The sequence below is a fragment of the Nannobrachium achirus genome, assembly GCF_963921795.1.
Source record: "Nannobrachium achirus genome assembly, chromosome: 15".
Taxonomy (NCBI): Eukaryota; Metazoa; Chordata; class Actinopteri; order Myctophiformes; family Myctophidae; genus Nannobrachium; species Nannobrachium achirus.
In genome coordinates this window covers 31,395,394-31,413,622 of record NC_137822.1, presented here as the reverse complement: position 1 = coordinate 31,413,622, position 18,229 = coordinate 31,395,394, and the positions used below count along the sequence as shown (strand labels likewise).

The 18,229-nt window shown below is 43.0% G+C and overlaps 1 protein-coding gene across 1 annotated transcript in view; it reads right to left on the bottom strand.

The window, feature by feature from the left end:
* The window catches only part of epha5 (EPH receptor A5), a gene marked incomplete at both ends in the record, with an annotated part of 148,529 nt that overhangs the window by 108,211 nt on the left and 22,089 nt on the right, over positions 1–18,229 (bottom strand). Inside the window, one exon of the mRNA XM_080743548.1 lies at positions 10–63. Coding sequence (XP_080599674.1) covers positions 10–63 — 54 coding nt within the window. The remainder of the gene's footprint in view (positions 1–9; positions 64–18,229) is intronic.

Genomic DNA, 18,229 nt, shown 5'->3' with positions numbered 1-18,229 from the left:
CATCCCTACCTGGTAGGTGTGAATGGGGGCGTAGTCCTCATCCACCTCCCCGATCTCCTCCCACTGAGAGAGAGAGAGAGAGAGAGAGAGAGAGAGAGAGAGAGAGAGAGAGAGAGAGAGAGAGGGGGATCGAGAGACGGGGAGTGAGGGACAGACATAGAGACAGAGAGAGATTTGTTTTTAGACCACTTCATTAAAACCTTTTTTACAAAGACACTTTTTGCAGTACAAGCAAAAGCATGGCGATCAAATTATTCTATCCAACCACAGACCTAGAATGTTTTTTTGTTTGTTTTGTTCCAAGTAATGCTAGACAGAGACAGAGACAGAGACGGAGGGAGAGTGAAGGATAAAGAGAGGGGGAAATTGGGGAGAGAAAGAGAGAGGGAGAGACAGAGAGGCGAGGGGGGATGGAGAGAGAAAGGGAAGGGGGAAAGAAAATACAATGGAAAGAAATGACAAAGAGAGGAGAGATAGAGTGACAAAGAGAGAGAGCAGGGAAAAGGAGAGATGGAGAGAAATAGAGAAGATGACGAGAGAGAGAGGAAGAGAGGAAAGGTTGAATGACGAACCAGGAACAATGTTTCCTGCGGAGGTGAACACAGGTCAGGATTCACACACAACGTGTGTTCGGTAAACACGCTGTAAAGAGCTATTTAATGTCATCATAAAGTACAGCAACACACGTTTATTACACCGTAAAAATCCTCGTGATCATTTAACGGTGGACACAGATTTACACGCTTCTCGCATGTCTGTGTCTACATTCTGCATATTCGTACGGGAGCGTGCACACGCTTGTGTGTGTGTGTGTGTGTGTGTGTGTGTGTGTGTGTGTGTGTGTGTGTGTGTGTGTGTGTGTGTGTGTGTGTGTGTGTGTGCAGGGACGTGCAGAGAATGTTAGAGAGGCAGGGGCTGACATTTCTAAAAAGGCCTTTTGGTGAAAATATCGAAAATAGCAGACCTCCAAGCTCACAACGCGTCGCAGCGTGACACGTTGTGAGCTTGGAGGTCTGCTATTTTCGATAATTAATTTCTACACAGAGAGGGAAATTCTTTCAACATAAGATGCTGCATTCAAGTTCAAGAGAGTTTGGACAAGGCAATTCTCTTGAATGCTGCCTTCAGGTATGGCATGGAAAGAGGGCGTTTGCATTTCTTTCACCATACTATAGTAAAAACTGCTTTCATGGTCTTGAGAGGGCACTTTTTACAGACAGATAAAAGGGCAGGGGCTCAAGCCCCCCTTTAATGTCTATGTGTGCACGTGCCTGTGTGTGTGTGTGTGTGTGTGTGTGTGTGTGTGTGTGTGTGTGTGTGTGTGTGTGTGTGTGTGTGTGTGTGTGTGTGTGTGTGTGTGTGTGTGTGTGTGTGCGCGCGCGCGCGCGCGCGCGTGTGTGTGTGTGTCTCATCACATGCGTATCTGTGTGTGTCAGACAGCAAAGATCAGCATTAATTCCGCCCGCGGGCCACCTGGGACCAGGCTATTATCTGCATCAGTAACACTCTCCCATGGCTAATACAGGCCCTTCATCATGTCAGCGTAATACCTGGGACCAGGCTATTATCTGCATCACTAACACTCTCCCATGGCTAATACGGGCCCTTCATCACGTCAGCGTAATATGGCCACGGGGACCAGTCTATGATCTGGTGTTATAGCATAATGGCCTGTATTAATCAACCGCACTGGCTGGAGTCATTTGACTGTTGGCTCCGCCGTCTCTCATCTCTCTTGCTCTACTTTTGCCGCTCTCTCACTCTGTGTGTGTGCGTGCATGTGTGTGTCCGTGTGTGTGTGTTCATGTCTGTGTACAATATCTATAACAATATCTCGTGGGTATGCGATGTACATCTGAATTCATGTTTGCGATCTTGTACATTTTTGATACACCAAACCCTCAGTTTGTCCCTCTCTCCCTCGTCTCCCGCGCTCTCCCTTCCTCCCCCATCTCTTACACTTCGTCTCGTTCTCCATCGCTCCCCGTCCTCATCTCCCACTCTCTCTGAAGCCCTCTGTTTCTTCTCTCTCCATTCCACTCTCTCTCTCTCTCCCTCCCTCTCTCTCTCCTTGTCTAGTCCAATCAGTCCCCGTACAGACATTAAGCTTCTTACTGGGCAGATCACACCGATCCAACAGCCTGCACTGGGATTTACAGGGCTTAATGCCGCCCCCTCTCCACCCCACACACACACGCACGCACGCGCACGCACGCACACACACACACACACACACACACACACACACACACACACACACACACACACACACACACACACACACACACACACACACACACACACACACACACACACACACACACACACACACACACACACACACACACACACACACACACACACACACACAGGTGGAAGTATGTGGCTGCACTCTCTCGTGATCATTGTGCGCAGCCCGGGAGGGATTTGAACCCACAACCCTCCTGGAGTTAGATAGAAGCAAAGGGGGTAAGTGTCAGTTTATCTGGGGTGGGAGCGCCATGGGGAGATGCCTGGCATCTCTGCATGTGTCTCATGTCTTACACGTTATTGTAAAAAAGGGTAAGAAAAGGGTTCACGCTTTTGTTGATTCAAAAACTGGCTAGCTGAAATATATACTACCAAGATACTAAGGAAATAGTACCAATCAATCTAGGCTAATCAAAAGGAATGTGTCAGATTTTTTGGGGGGATTTTCAGTGAACCTTCCCTCAAAAGCCCCTTTTCGACTGCAGCTTTAGCACCACACTACACAACACTACACCACACCACACTGCAACACATAAAAATATCTACATTTTCCATTACACAAAAGTACCCCTATCAGTAAGAAACAAATGTACCCTTTAAACTGTGATTATAATACAATATACATTTTTATAACAACTATCCTAATTAGAATACACTATAATGGATTATAACTGTGATTATAATACACTATAAAGTATTAATGTATTACTATGATAATTTATAATACAATACAATACTAGTGGTTATAACACAATAGAATCTATTATCATGTATTACAACTATATCCTGGTGGTCTAAATGAAAAGTCAGTGAGTGATCAGTCATTATGAATTGTTTGGCCCTGTTTGGCCTAGCTCAGACCTACTCTGGATTGGATACTTTTTAGTACCACGTTTAGTACCACTTTCACACCACTCTACCAAGGTCTTGTAGTGGAAAATCTGGCACAAGTGGGCGGTGTGGAGTGGTGTGGTGTTGGGCCATGTCAGTGGAAAAGGGGCTTAAGAGTACAAATGAACCCACAACGGGTCTGCGTTTCTGTAGCTGAAAGTGTTTTGCAGGGTGGAATCCTCCTTAGCCCCTCACCCAGCTCCCAACCTGGAGGGCCAGGTGCTGCGCAAACCAGTGTCAAACACCACCACACACAGGCTCTGACTTGGAACCCTCAAGGGAGAAACGGAACAGAGGACGGCCAAAAAGCACCTGGTGGCGGGATCTCCAGGCAGACACTAAAGTACCATGCATAGTAGTACATTAGAACCGCAGGAATACATAAGCAACGGAGGGTGAGATCTCGTCCGGTTGATCCGGTCTGTCTCCCAAGCCTCTGTACTCCGGATGATTTAGATCCGTATACGGACCCTTACGGACAGCACCCAACTGGACGGACTCAATGTACAAGATGTATCCGTAGCAAGAAGTACCCACGGCCACCGTTATAAAACATAAGCGCAGTAGTGATGAAAATGACTTTAACTCTGCTCTAACAGCGGTTCTCAAACTGTGTGTCCCAATAATAAATATATTTTATCAAGAAACGGAGAAAAGGTTGTTACACAACCACTTGAAGAGGACGCCTCGACTCCTCACACACACACACACACACACACACACACACACACACACACACACACACACACACACACACACACACACACACACACACACACACACACACACACACACACACACACACACACACACACACACACACACACACACACACCGCATCAACAGTCATCAGCACAGACAGCGAGGCACACAAGTCACAAGAAGATATGATGATGCGGTTCATTTATTACTTGGGAATTATGTTCAATATATGAGCGGGTGTGTGTAGGCCTACGCGTGTTTTGTTATAATTACTCCGGGTCCGCATCCATGTGGTTAATACCACGTATGTATACCAAACATCGCGGCGGGTCAAAAATCTGTGGTTCTTCTACATATTTTGGCTAAATGCTTCGGTTTTTACCCGTGTGAGAACCACCTTCATGTGGTGCGCGGCCCCAACGGGAGCAGAATTGGAGCGGAGAGCGGGTCGGCACATAAATAACGTGCATGTCTACAATGCATGGCGACGGATTTACCGTACGTAGTTTCTCACCCAAAACGTACACAAAATCAACCATACGTAACTATAAATGGCCCTTAAGAGACTGGGATACACCTGGTCGAGGACAGAAAAGAACGCCAATGACCGAGAACTCCGGAGGTCCCTCTTCGGTGGCCTATATCCCAGGAGGGTGCTGTAAGGAAGGAGTAAGTAACCATCCTCTTGGTGCATGCATACCACAAATGCTCTCACCCATTTGTGGAAAATATGGCGAAAGATGGTTCACCTGAACATATCACTTTTTACAGCATGGATCTGCATGAGTCTAGGCGTCTAGAAGAGGGTCTGTGAGTCTATATTGTGTCTGAAACTAATCTCGCATTAACAACAAAGATCTTGTGCACTCACACAGCAGTACTTTGCCCAAATTTGGAGTTATATCTCCTAGATAAGATATGCCATAGACGACTAACGTTATAGATGACTGATATCACACGCTGGCCAGTGAAGTCCAAGACCCACATTGGAGCCTCGTCGTTCCCATGTGTATCTCAGTAGACCAGTGTTTTACACCACTGAACTCTCAAATGTGCATTCATCTTTGTAATGGGGGCACTTCAACCCTGTCTGCTATACAGTGCTGTACTGTAGTTGATGATGGACTGTTCTTGCCAACAGCGTCTGATCCTGTCCTATATTGACTACCTAGAGAATAGTTGTGCTCCTGTTCTTCCTTACATTTCGACCACAATATTTGACCCCATTTATTGATGTCTTTCCCAGATTCCCACACAGTAGACTGACATGCAGATGTCACTTTGGTCACTGTTCCTATTCAAACACTATTATAGCCAGCTGATCTCCTGCCATCCGTACCTCGATAATGAACCCTCGTTCACTCAGTCACTTTCTGTAGATCAGGGGTCTTCAACGTTTTCAAGCCAAGGACCCCTTAGTTGAGAGAGAGATGAAGCAGGGACCCCCACAACCTTTTCATAGATTCCATAGTTTAGTAGTTTAGAAACTAGTTTAGTAGTTTCATTGTTTGACAGCGCAATCATTGGTGTATTTTGGATTCATGTCAATGTGTGTTTTCAGATATTTAACCACTTGAATCGTCAATACTTAATAAACTTGACCTTTCAATTCACTCTGTAATTAGTCTGCTCTTTTTCCCCTCTACAACAAAACTCTTTTCCAAAAATAGCCGATCTACAAGCTCAGTGTTGTGAGCTTGTAGATCTGCTATTTTTGCTAAGTTCTCAGAGTAAGGACACTAGGGTTCATATAAAAGAGGAGAAAAAAGGTTTCTATCAAACAAAGATTTGGAGGACCCCCAATAGTAACTCTGAGGACCCCCTGTTGAAGACCCCTGCTGTAGATCTTTTTCTCTTGCCATCTTGATCCAAAATTGAGGTCAACTTTACTTGTTCATCATTTTTGTACATGCCACAGAAGCATGACAATCCTGTTAATATAGCATGATACATCATGCAGTAGACCGAGGACAGGAAGCAGACACATTTGTCAAGTTTCTCCCCACACAGTCATATAATTTGTCACTTGTTTCACACCCATCAATGTAAGTAATGTGGTCTATGGTTGGTAGAAAGTACAATGGTACACAACACCTCTGTTTGCCGGAAACCATATATTTCCAAAAGCGTTACTTTTTAGGAAATGGGGGGGAAAAAAGAACCTGGACTCCAATGGATCAATTGTAGTCATTATTTAGTCACAAGCTCTTGCTAACACTTTGGTTCAATATTTATAAAAGCCACAGACGTATCCACTATCAACCTGGAATCCCTATTTTGGGCATGAAAACTTAATCTTCCCCTTTGCCTGGTCGGAGATGATGATACAGAAAATCACTCACACATTCTCTCTCTCCCCCTTCACGTTTTATAATAACATTATCTATGTCTGTGCGCCATCTTACATTTTAATCCCTGCATCCATATAGTGATCTACAGTAAAATGTAACTGTAAGCTTCAGATCCCCTGGTGCACAGACATCACAATAGATAAGCCTTTATTGATCCCTGTGGGGAAATTCAGGTGTCAGAGCATGAGCATAAAAGCATGAAAAACAGGATAGGTAGGTGCAAGTAAGAGTTGAGAGATACAAAGAAATATATATCGTTACTGTCGGGCAGAAACCTTGCATCTCCAAGTTTCAAATTTGTACGTTTTAAACGAAAAAGCCCTGCTTCATCATACAGTACAAGACTGTCGCACAAAACGAGTGAAAATAGCAGATCTACAAGCACACAACGTCTTGTGGTGCGAGGTGTTGTGTGCTTGTAGATCTGCTATTTTAAATCATTTAAATGACAAACACAAAAGGAATGGTCTTGGACATACAAGGTTTCCACCCAATAACAACAATATATATATGAAACTATAATACAAATCACCCTGAAATCATACTAACCCTGCTTCCAGCTCTAAAACCTCTACCCCTCCTCCCCCTAAAAAGGAGACTGCCTGTATTTTTAACCACTTGAGCCCTATATTCTTTGCAAACAACGAGAAACAAGATCCCATGGCGAAACTTTCTGAGCATATAGAACTGTCCCAAACAGGAACGCCTTTTTGAAAGGGGGACATTTTAGTAAAAGGATGTATAAGTGATATGTTTTGTTTCAAATAAGTGTTAAATAGCTCTATATCGTCGTTGTCGGGTGTAAACCTTGTATGTCCAAAACCATTTGTTTTTAATTTATCACTTTAAAAATGATGTAAAATAGTGAAAATAGCCGATCTACAAGCACACAACGCCTCGCACCGCGAGGCGTTGTGTGCTTGTAGATCTGCTGTTTTCACTAGTTTTGTGCGACAGTCTTGTATGGTGAAGCAAGGCTTTATACTTTACGAAAAAAACGTACACATTTGAAACTAGTCATTGCTATGGAGGTTGTTCTGTAACAGGGGTCTCTTCAGTTATTTAGTAAACAGAACATACATTTTCAGATGGGGATACCAATGTCATCCTATCAGGAGAAATAATTAATTTCATCCAATCCGGAGAAAGAATTCACATACATACAGGGTAAAGAAGTGAAATTGGAAGTGATGAAACAAATGAACATGAATTGCAACACTATAAAATGCAAGCTGATAAATGGGTTCTCTCTGAACAAACACCATTTCACAAAAGATATATATATATTTTAACCACAAAAGATCACCACCTTTAATAACCATTAATAATCTATCATTGTTAAAGTGTAGTCGAGTAGAAACTTGCAAAAGATGTATAACGTTTAAAAAGACAAATATTGCACTGCATTAAAGTAGAAAGACACTCTCAGAGTTAAATGAACGCTGCAGATTTTACTGTGCAGAATTAAAATTGACACTCAGGACTTTGCAGTGTGTTAAGCCTTCTCAGCACTGAGGTCAATATTAGTTTTCAGATGTGAGGTGTGAAGGCCTTTATTAGTACATTTCTAGAGTTAATGGAGACATGCAGTGATGTTAAAGTTGTACCATGTAACTTTTTTTATAAAACAAATCTTAAAATTGTCCTAACTGTTAAATCGCTAAAGTTTTAGAACGCCCATTCCGTGAATTTCAGCCTGTAAAGCCTTCTCTATATATGTAAACTGCGATCCTTGCCGGGGACCGGATCTCGCGCCAAAATTGCGTCATCACACTACCGGCCAATCACAGCGAGGGTTATACAACTGCCGGCCAATCACAGCGCATCTTGAAGTGGGGTCGCTATGGCAGCCATATTTGTTGTCGCCCGTTTGTACCATCCCTTCTCTAGGTAATTTCGCCTACCAGGCAGGGTGAAGGAGTCCGTATCTCTGGAATTACTGAACGCACAGGAACAAGGGACCCCTCAAAAGATAGATCTCAGCGAGGTGGAGGCAGACGCGGGGGTCTGAAGGTACGAAAAACGGCCGAAATACGCGGACGCGACCGCGGTTTGCTATAGGGCTAATGACCACTAGTTGGGCATCTTACACAGTATAGCTTTAATAGGTTTTTAATGTAATGAGTCCCGGGACCCAAGACGGGTCTTTCGGATGAGTCCCAGAGATATTTTATGGGTCCCACAAAAATTCAACGCGTCATGTCATTTTTGACAAAGTGCAGCATTTAACTTGAATTGGTTATTATATGGTTATGTTCATGTTACGTAGAAATGTGTCTGAAAGAAATGAACCACAATTCCAAATCTTACAATTTGAATACTTCCAAATAGTCATGTGATGGTTTGATTTTTTTTATACCTAACCGGTAATATCGGATGTTGACCACTTGGGGGCGTAGATAGAAGCTTTTACCGAGTCTTCATAATCAACAGCCACCTGTTATTTTATATACATCGATAATATATGGATCTTCTAAGTGAGATCATGATGTCTCCTGTTTGTACTGTTACTGCTTCTATGGAATGGGGGAAATGCCGTGCTTGTGTTTGCTCTGCTGTACATTGAACCAGTGGACTGGGTCAAAAACAGTCGATTAGGATTGCTTGTAGATCGGCTACTTTTGTTTTGAACGGTTGATCATAGAGGGACGTGCCGCCCCTCTATGGATGCGGGAGGGCAAGGCACAGGCGGCCGCCACCAAATGGACGGCGCCGCCACGAAAACACTATAATCAATCAAAACAGTTAGGCAGTCTAGGCTACATACATACTGTCTCAGATAGCATACATGCTAGGCTAGCTTGCTTCCTCCGTGTTGTAGTTGAGCCAATAAAGGTTATTTGACCACGTTCACCACAACGTTAATCGTCGCTATTGCTGTAAAGACGCAATGAAGACCTGTGTGGCTTCTAACACGTTGTCCAATGTCCACCACATCTATAAACAATAGCGCGTGTATCCAGTTGTTATTGAATGAAGACGACAGAGGGAGAGGAGGCGGGTCGCTGTGTGAGCAGTGAGCATGTCATGTTTCTGCGCCTGTGGGGGAACCCTTTTTGGTGTATCACCTAACACGCTGTGCCACTATGGTCAGAGAGCGGCCCGGTGCTACGCTAAAACTCAGGCACCCATTGAATTCTGTGACCATCCACATACACACAATGGCGTTCAAAACACACTGTCGTTAGTTCTATCGTCTGTTTTAAGACTTTCTACACGGATTTCATTTGTGTTAACATAGCATTAAGTAGCATGCCTTCACCCATGAACAATGGTGGCGTCTGGACTTTTTAAAATATATTTTTTTCGCGACGTGGTAAATTATTTTAACGCGTCTGGACTTTTTAAAATATATTTTTTTCGCGACGTGGTAAATTATTTTAACGTGGACTCCAATGGAGGCGATGCGTCCATGGGACCCAAGGACACTGACGTGAATGCGTCTTTAGGCAACGTGAATGCGTCAGAGACGCGTGACGCGCACGTATTGACGTCACTGGACATGTAACAGAGACACAGTTGGCAGTCAATCACTACCAGTAGGTATGCAGGCACAGTAAGTGCCACTTACTGTGCCAGTCCCTCTCAATGTCCACATGCCAGTGCTCTGGCTCTTTCATATCCTTTCTTATGCCTAAGTTATATTTGCCGCACAATGGTGCAGCCAATCTACAAGCTAACAATTTGTCACGCGTTGCGATGCATTCAGGCAGGCCCACAGCCTGGCTTCTATAGTTCTATTTATATCAAAAGGTTTTAAAACTATGTATAAAGGACGTTGAGAGAAGGAAATGACTCAGAGGCAACCCAGTAATAACAAGCAGGATCAGATTTCACCGACACAACTTCATACTTGTTGATTACAAGCGGGGTCAAGGATTTGCTTGGGGACACTTCGACGCATGGCCTGGAAGAGGCGAGGGGGTCGCCCTTCTGATTCCCAGACGGCCTCGCTGCCCACTCAGCTACTGTCTGACCTGCCTTCTCCTGTGCTGCCCGCCTGGCTTCACCTCATGCACATACTCATGCCCAGATGTCCCTCAAGGCACTCCTCGAGCTGCTGCTCATTATCGTGTCACCAAGACGCAGAGATGGAGAGAGAGGATGAGAGAGTTGTCGACCATAAGGCAGACAGAGGCAGACAGATGGACAGAGACGCGGGAAGTTCTAACACCAGAATTACAAAGAATACTTGGTTACTGCTTGACAAGACTGGTAAAAGGTTCACTGAATACATCTTAACCACCACCCCTACACGCATACCTGCTTCCACACACATGCTCTCATGCCCAGTAAACACTAGTGGCGTTTCCATAAAGCCACTTTTTGCGCATTAAGGGCTTATTCGCAAAATCTTTTTATGGAAACACTTCAAAATGCGAATAAACTTTCATTATCCGCAAAATAAATTATCCGCTTGGAGGAGGTGGATTTTGAGGCTTTATCGAATAAACTAAATGCGCATTTGTGAATGTAAACGCCGGGTCAGACAATAAATGCGAATAAAATATGACGTTCTGGTCCATATCGTCCTCCTATAAAACTTTCCCCCGCCGCTTAATTAACGTCCATTGTATAGCGTTAGCCCACAAAACAAACCGGTTGTTGCACACGGAGTGACCCTTCGTCATCACACTGTGTTGCGCGTGCCAAAAGTGGCCGTACAAGCCAAGGTTATAATAGTAAACGAAAACTAACTAAAAAACGAAAACTAGAATGGAAAAACATTTCAGTTAACTGAAATAAAAATAAAAACTAAGCTTTAAAAAAAAACGAAAACTAACTGAAACGGTATTGTGGGTTTACAAAACTAACTAAAATAAACTAAAATTATAGAGAAAATCTCCTTAGTTTTCGTCTTTTGTCTTTTGTGGAAATAAAAAATAAAAAACACCAGTCGGTGATGTCAAAGAGAGAAGTTGTATGTCTCAACATTCCTGCCACTCTCAACAATATGATGTTTTGTTGATTTTGTTTATTAGACAATACTTTTTCCGGAGTTTTTTTAATCTCACCCCTGACAAATACCCCATATTACGTAAAAGACTAAAACTAACACTAAAACTAATAAAAACTAAACTAAAACTAAGCATTTTCAAAAAATAAAAACGAAACGAAACTAGCAACCTCAATTTAAAAACGAATTAAAACTAAACTGTAATTGAAAACAAAACCTCAAAACTAATAAAAATAAAAACTAATGGAAAAATCCAAAACTATTATAACCTTGGTACAAGCACACAGCTGCTCGCATCTGCGATGCTGCAGGATGCAGTCTCAACCGAGGACTCAACCGGGCGGCGGGGCGGCCGCCTCGGCTTGGGGACGCCACTCGGGGGCGCCCCGGCCGGGGTCGCTTGCTCTGTGCTCCCGCCGGCCGCACTTTCTCCGCGGCGGTGCGTCGCGACCGGCTCTGGGTCGGGATGCGTGTGCAGCGAGTCACAGCAGTGCCCTCACGTCTCTCGGTCTGAAAAAATCTGCCCCATCCCAGCTCTGTGCAATGTGTGCAAGCCCGCGGGAAGTGTTTACAGCACGTCGGTTAGACGGACCCAGGCAGGATCTCCCAAGAATCGCATTTCACCAGTTTAATGGAAACGGGCTAAATTTGCTTTGTCTTAATGCGTATTTCTGATAATTCGCTTCCCTAATTCGAATAAGTTTATGGAAACATGGCTATTGACTGGAATCTGTCTGTCCTCTTGCCACCTTCAGTGTTCTTCTCCTATGTGTAGTCTACTTTTACAGTGAACTCTGTCCAACTCTGTAGTCAGTTCTGAGGACACACTCCTTTGTTTGTCCTTTTTGATTATTTGACAATAAAATAATACAAAAGGTCATGCACTGTAACTTTCACGACAAAAGTTGGATTGAACTGAGAGAGAGAGAGAGAGAGAGAGAGAGACACAGAGAGAGAGAGAGAGAGAGAGAGAGAGAGAGAGAGAGAGTGGGTGAGAGACGTCAAGAGAGTGTGTCTATGTGAGAATAATGTTTGACAGGATTTGTGTGCGAGAATGTGTGTGAGAGATTATGTATGACAGAGAAAGTGACATTGTGTGTGAGAGACGAGTGTGCGCATGAGAATATGTGTGCGTGAAAAAGGGAGAATGTGATGGCGTGTGTATATGAGAAATGACAGAGCGAGGGTGTGTGACTAAGAAGGCATGCATGTGCTGGTGCGAGTGTGTGTGCACGTGTTATGGCATGTGTGCATGTGAATGTGTTTCCAACAAGTAGTGTGTGTGTGTGGTTATGAGTGCATATCTGTGACAGTACATGATGCTGTGATTTGTGTGTCAGCATTGCAATGGTGGCTGGCGGCAGTGGCTTGAGCAAGACGATGAAACCCTAACTGCTCCCTATGAGCAGGTCGGCACCTTGCATGGTTTCACCCAGTGTTGATTTTGTCGACTAAAACTGTGACGAAAAACGAAATAAAAACGAAATAAAAAGTACGCTGTGATGACTAAAACTAAGACAATAATATTGACAATTTCGTCAACAAAATAAAAACTAGACTAAAACCTTACGGAGGGGCTAGTGGAGAAGAGAGTCATTTTATGTTTGGTTGCTCTCACGTGTTGCGTGCTGAAAATATCAGATCTACGATCTCACTGTGAGCTTTTTTCAGCATGCAACCAAGTGTAAAATCAGCCATTACAATGTCATCAAGGCCTGCCAAAATACATTTTAGCTGACTAAATCAACTGTAGATTTAGTGGCCTAAAATCTTATGATATTTAGTCGACTAAAACTAAAACTTTTCAGGTGACTAAATTATGACTAAAACGAAAAGACATTTTATTCAAAAGACTATGACTAAAACTAAATCAAAATTTGCTGTCAAAAACAACCCTGGTTTCACCGTAGTTGTGTGAATGTGTGTGTGAATGTGTGAATGCAATGCGCTTTGCATAAAGGTCCTATAGAACTGCAGACCATTTACCATTGCTCTTGGGCGTGCGTGTTTGTGTAGGGGTGTGCGCCGTACGTGATGTGTTTTAACTAGCTGGATTCGAACATGGGTCTCCGCCGCTCATCCACAGGGGAAACCATTAACACTGAAACAGCAACTCTTCTCTTGGGTCCACACATAAAAACATAATACAAACAGTGCGTGCATGCGCGCGTGCGTGCGTGATTGTCCGTCTCCTGAGAGTCCTCTCAACACCGAAGTCTATAAAGCTCTCTATGACATGTCATTACAGCCCATTACCACTGACCGTCATGGTAGCAGTACAGAACGCATCCTCTCTGCTCCTCTCCTCTCCATCATCCTCTCTTCTCTTTTCATTCCTTCATCCCTTTCTCTTTGCTTTACTCCTTCCTCCCGGCTGTTTTCAGACACAGTAATCTTCAGTTACTTTAACTCAAGAGTGTACGAATGTAACAAAAAAAAGAAAAAGAAAAAAGAAAAAGGCAACTGCATGGCCTACACTACAGTATTTCTTACCTAAAACGTATAGGTCATTTACAGATAAGCTGCCAGAGATGAGCCGGTGAGCTCGGACAACACGGACACCAGGCATGTGCACACATAGACATCAAAGGGGCCTTGAGCCCCTGCCCTTTTATCCGTCTGTAAAAAAGTGTGGCTTCCATGAAAATATGGAAGCCACACCGTTATTAGACCCGATCTTATGTTATTTATGCCTCTTATTTTTATATTTATTTTTAGACTGAACAGGAAACCAAAGGTCAGAGAGGATGAATGAAATGCAATGCAGGTTTCCTGGCCGGAATTGAATTGGGGACGTGACCATTATGTGGTCGACACACTAACCGGTCAGTTACAGGTGCCCCCAAGCTTTGTATTATCCAATAGACCTTGTGATGCATGATTACACATTTTTGTTCTGCTGAGGACTACGTATAAATATCTCTTTTTGTCCCATGATTCTTTCTATAACGATCACATTTCCCCTGACAGATCAATAATGTTTGAACTTATCTCATCTTCTATCCAATCCTTCTGCCTTCATTCTCCACTGTCTTACCACTAATCCTTATTGCATTTGTTGCCTCTTGTACCCTGCTTATCTGTTATCTCCCTCCCTCTTGTGTACTATCCCAGCCTTCATGCACTATTTTAACACTTCTTGCTCTAATACTTCTCCTTTTCCTCGTCTCTCATCTCCTCTAGTGAAATCTACTGCAAATCAGACCAGTCATCAATACCAACATCGGCAAGGAACATTTCCCATTACCATCTGATGCATAGATAAAGATGTTCCACAATGTCATTTTCTTGTATTATTGACTGACATTTGACTTTTTGAAGCCAAGATTGTAATGCCAATGCACCTTCATACTAGCTGACTTCAATAATGTTCTAATAAGAATGACTTTAATTGTGGATTTATGATATTTATGAGTACAAGGCATGCAAATACACACAATATGGGTTCTCAAAGCACTGTCCCTGCAAATGTGTACAGCAGCATAGCTTACAGAATCAAATGAATGAATCAAAACGCATACCATGTCTAATGTTGTCACGTTTGGTTGTGGTTTACCTCAGAATTTTAGGCTTAGATTCACTTTAGTTATTTATCTTCACCACAATTAGGATTCGGCGAAGGTTCATTTGGTTGCTGCCATGGTTGACTCACATGTTGCCACATTATAATCATACCGAACAAAATGACTCAGAGGTTACCGTATTCTACTGTATCTGCTATAGCAGATATACAAGCTCACAGGCGCGGCTGCGAGCTTGTAGATCTGCTATTTTTGAAAAAATCGTGAAAATAAGATTTTTTACCCCATTCCTATAAGTGTCTTTTGAATCCTTCTAAGGTTTTTTGAAAAACCCTATGTTTCTATGTCAGCAATCTGGCCAGCCATCATCAAAGAAAAGGTCCTTTTCTGGAGCTCAGTTAGTCTGTTCTTGGGAGACTACTATGTCAGTGGTTCTCAAACCTTTTCACGTGAAGGACCCCCACAATGTATTTGTCCACGGACCCCCATCTCAAAATATTTAGTTCCAGGGACCACCCAGAAGCAAAATTTGAGTTACAAACGTCTCGCTTTGAAAATGCATATATTCAAAGATCTGCACACATTTTCACGACTTTTTAAAAAAATATCAGATCTACAAGCTCGCAGCGCGGCACTCGGTGCCACCGCTGTGAGCTTGTATATCTGCTATTTTTCCACTGTTTAAAGCATTCAATAATTCTAGGCCTAAATGGGTTAACAGTAAAAAAAACTAAAGACAATGATATCTCTCTCCCTACAGACACTCGCCATGGGACAAACCTGCCGTACATCTTCAAAGTTTTTGACATCTCGAGGCACCTTTGACATCTCCGAGGGAGAAGTTCTCCCCCTTCAAACACGGCTACCCAAGTTCGTATGGCCTCTCCTTCTTCTTCTCTCCCGTGTGTTTTCTGTCTTGTCTGTCCGACTTTACACCTGCCCTCCCTGTCTTATGTGCCTCACCTTCTACTGTACACCTCTCTACCTCTGTGATGCTCTCTTCTCTCTCTCACGCACACACACACCCCACACTCTCTCTCCCTCCTCTTGCCCTCAGCAGTGATTTTCTTTTCTCCACTTCAAAGCAGATGGGAAGGAGAGGAGAGGTGTTCTAGAGGTCACAGGAAGCCTGCTGTTCTCCTAGGCTAACATGCGAGTGCACGCACCACGCACACGCACACGCACACGCACAGCACACACACACACACACACACACACACACACACACACACACACACACACACAACACGGCAGCTGTGTGCACAAGCGAGCACTCGCACACAAATGTCAGACAGAATACTGTATGTTGCCTGGCCTGATATGGCTACACACTGTGATCTTGGCTGTTTTTTTAGTTTTTTTAGATTCTTTCATGACCGATAAAAGTGCATAGTAACGAAACAAATCTAAAAATGGAAAGGAGAACATAGGCCCCTTCCTACATGACGTGGCTGTTTAATTAATGACTTAATGTTTAATGAATGGCTTAATTAAAACTTAAGTGTTGACTGGCAATTATAGTAATGGTTAGTTAGTCACTGGTGGAAGTGTTGCACACAGCGATGGTAATAGATTTCCTTTTTTACATCTCTGATGGAAACATTTTGCACATAAATTGAAAACTATGTAAATTAAAGACCCGTAAATGAAATGGCACAAGCCAGGAATCTAAATGGAGATGCATTTCACTGTTCTCGTCAAGCTCAGTGACTTATAGGCTTAATAGTTTGTTGTCAGTCTGTTTGTATTTCTTCATAACTCAAGAAGAGAAATGGCCCGCGCTCGCAAATGCAGATAAACTCTGTCTGGTGCACTCAACAGACGTTTTGCCCATCTGGGCTTCATCAGTGTCGGTACAAAGGAACAGCAGACAGTATCCACAGCTCTGGTAGGTGTACAAGTCAAATTACACATAATTACATGACGGTCAGCTATTTATTTTTTATATATATCGTCACTGTCGGGCAAGAAACCTCGTATCTCCACGTTTCAAATGTGTATGTTTTTTCGTAAAGTAAAGCCCTGCTTCATCATACAAGGCTGTCGCACAAAAGTAGTGAAAACAGCCGATCTACAAGCACACAACGCCTCACGGTGCGAGGCGTTGCGTGCTTGTAGATCGGCTGTTTTCACTAGTTTAGTTGATTTTTAAAATGATAAATACAAAATGAACGGTTTTTGGACATACAAGGTTTCCACCCGACAACAATGATATCTTTATTTGGAAAGCATGTTTGTCTACTATAATGACACGTCCAGAATAGGGAGGCTAGAAAGTGGTTTAGCACTGTGACAGACCACTTTGACAATAAACGATTACAAGCACACTATTTTTTTTCCACGGCAAAAGAACAGCACTGTACGCCGTACAGCAGCCCAGTATGAGATATGATTGTGTGTGCCATGCCAGCACCCTTTTACCGTATCCAAGCATGACAAAATGAAAATGGAAATGCATGCCGTGCTTTGCCAGCGTGGGTCCAGTGTGGTACAGATGTTCAGTGAAACGGGCAGCGGATAAGTTCAAGCCACGCACAGTGGTGCGGCCATTCAGCCTCACGGCACGTGCTTAACAACAGCGGTATGCACAGGACTCTTTGCAACTTGTCCTGAATATGGGCACCGTGCCCACGGCTTGTGGGCATAGACAGAATATGTGAGTGGTAGGAGCAACATCATGTACACTTGTACATTTTTGAATTCATATTTTATCATCACTGCTTGGTATCACTATATACTGTATGCTGTTCCTTTCTTTTGCTATTGTCAAAGAGACAAACTAATAAACTATCATTGTTTTGTATAAAGTAGAATTTACACTGTGCCAATGTTTTGGCATAATTTTCTTAATTGAGCAAGTGACAGTGCGCAGGTTTTCTGAATGCTTTGATCTGTGTACGTGTATATTCCACCAACGCACCTGTCACAAAGATTCTATTCACTTGTGCAAAACACTTTTGATTACCAGCTACAGTAACTATAATCTTCAAACGCTGTTTTCCTTTTTTTCTTTTTTTTCCTGGACATAAAACTTGCGTCCTACACACAAAATCCTCAGTTACAAATGGATAAGTTAACAGTGTCAAGTGTATTGTGTGAAAGAATTTGGAAATTACTGCTCGAACAATGCAAAACAATGTGCTTGTGGTTGTCACTGTGGTTTAGTTTTAACAGTCCTTACAGCACATTCTCAAACATAATCTAGTCATAATAATAAGCGCTGGGGTATGTTTTTGGCTAAGGCTGTTGCTTCATTGTAAGTGCACAGTTTGCAAAAAGCATACATTCATATAATGGAAACACACAATCCTCCCTCCTCTTTCATCTAAAATAGGGTAGCATCTGTGCATTCTTTCTCTCAGATCTGTTAGGATGCTTTGTTGACCTCCACAGGGTGCATAAAAAAAGATTCCGAAAATGCCAGTTGGTGGAAAAAGTACTCACATATTTCACTTAAGTAAAAGTATGAAAGTGTTGGCATCAAAATGTACTTAAAGTACCAAAAGTAAAAGTACAAAATGTACAAAAAAAGTACAAAATGTTTGAAAATAGCATCG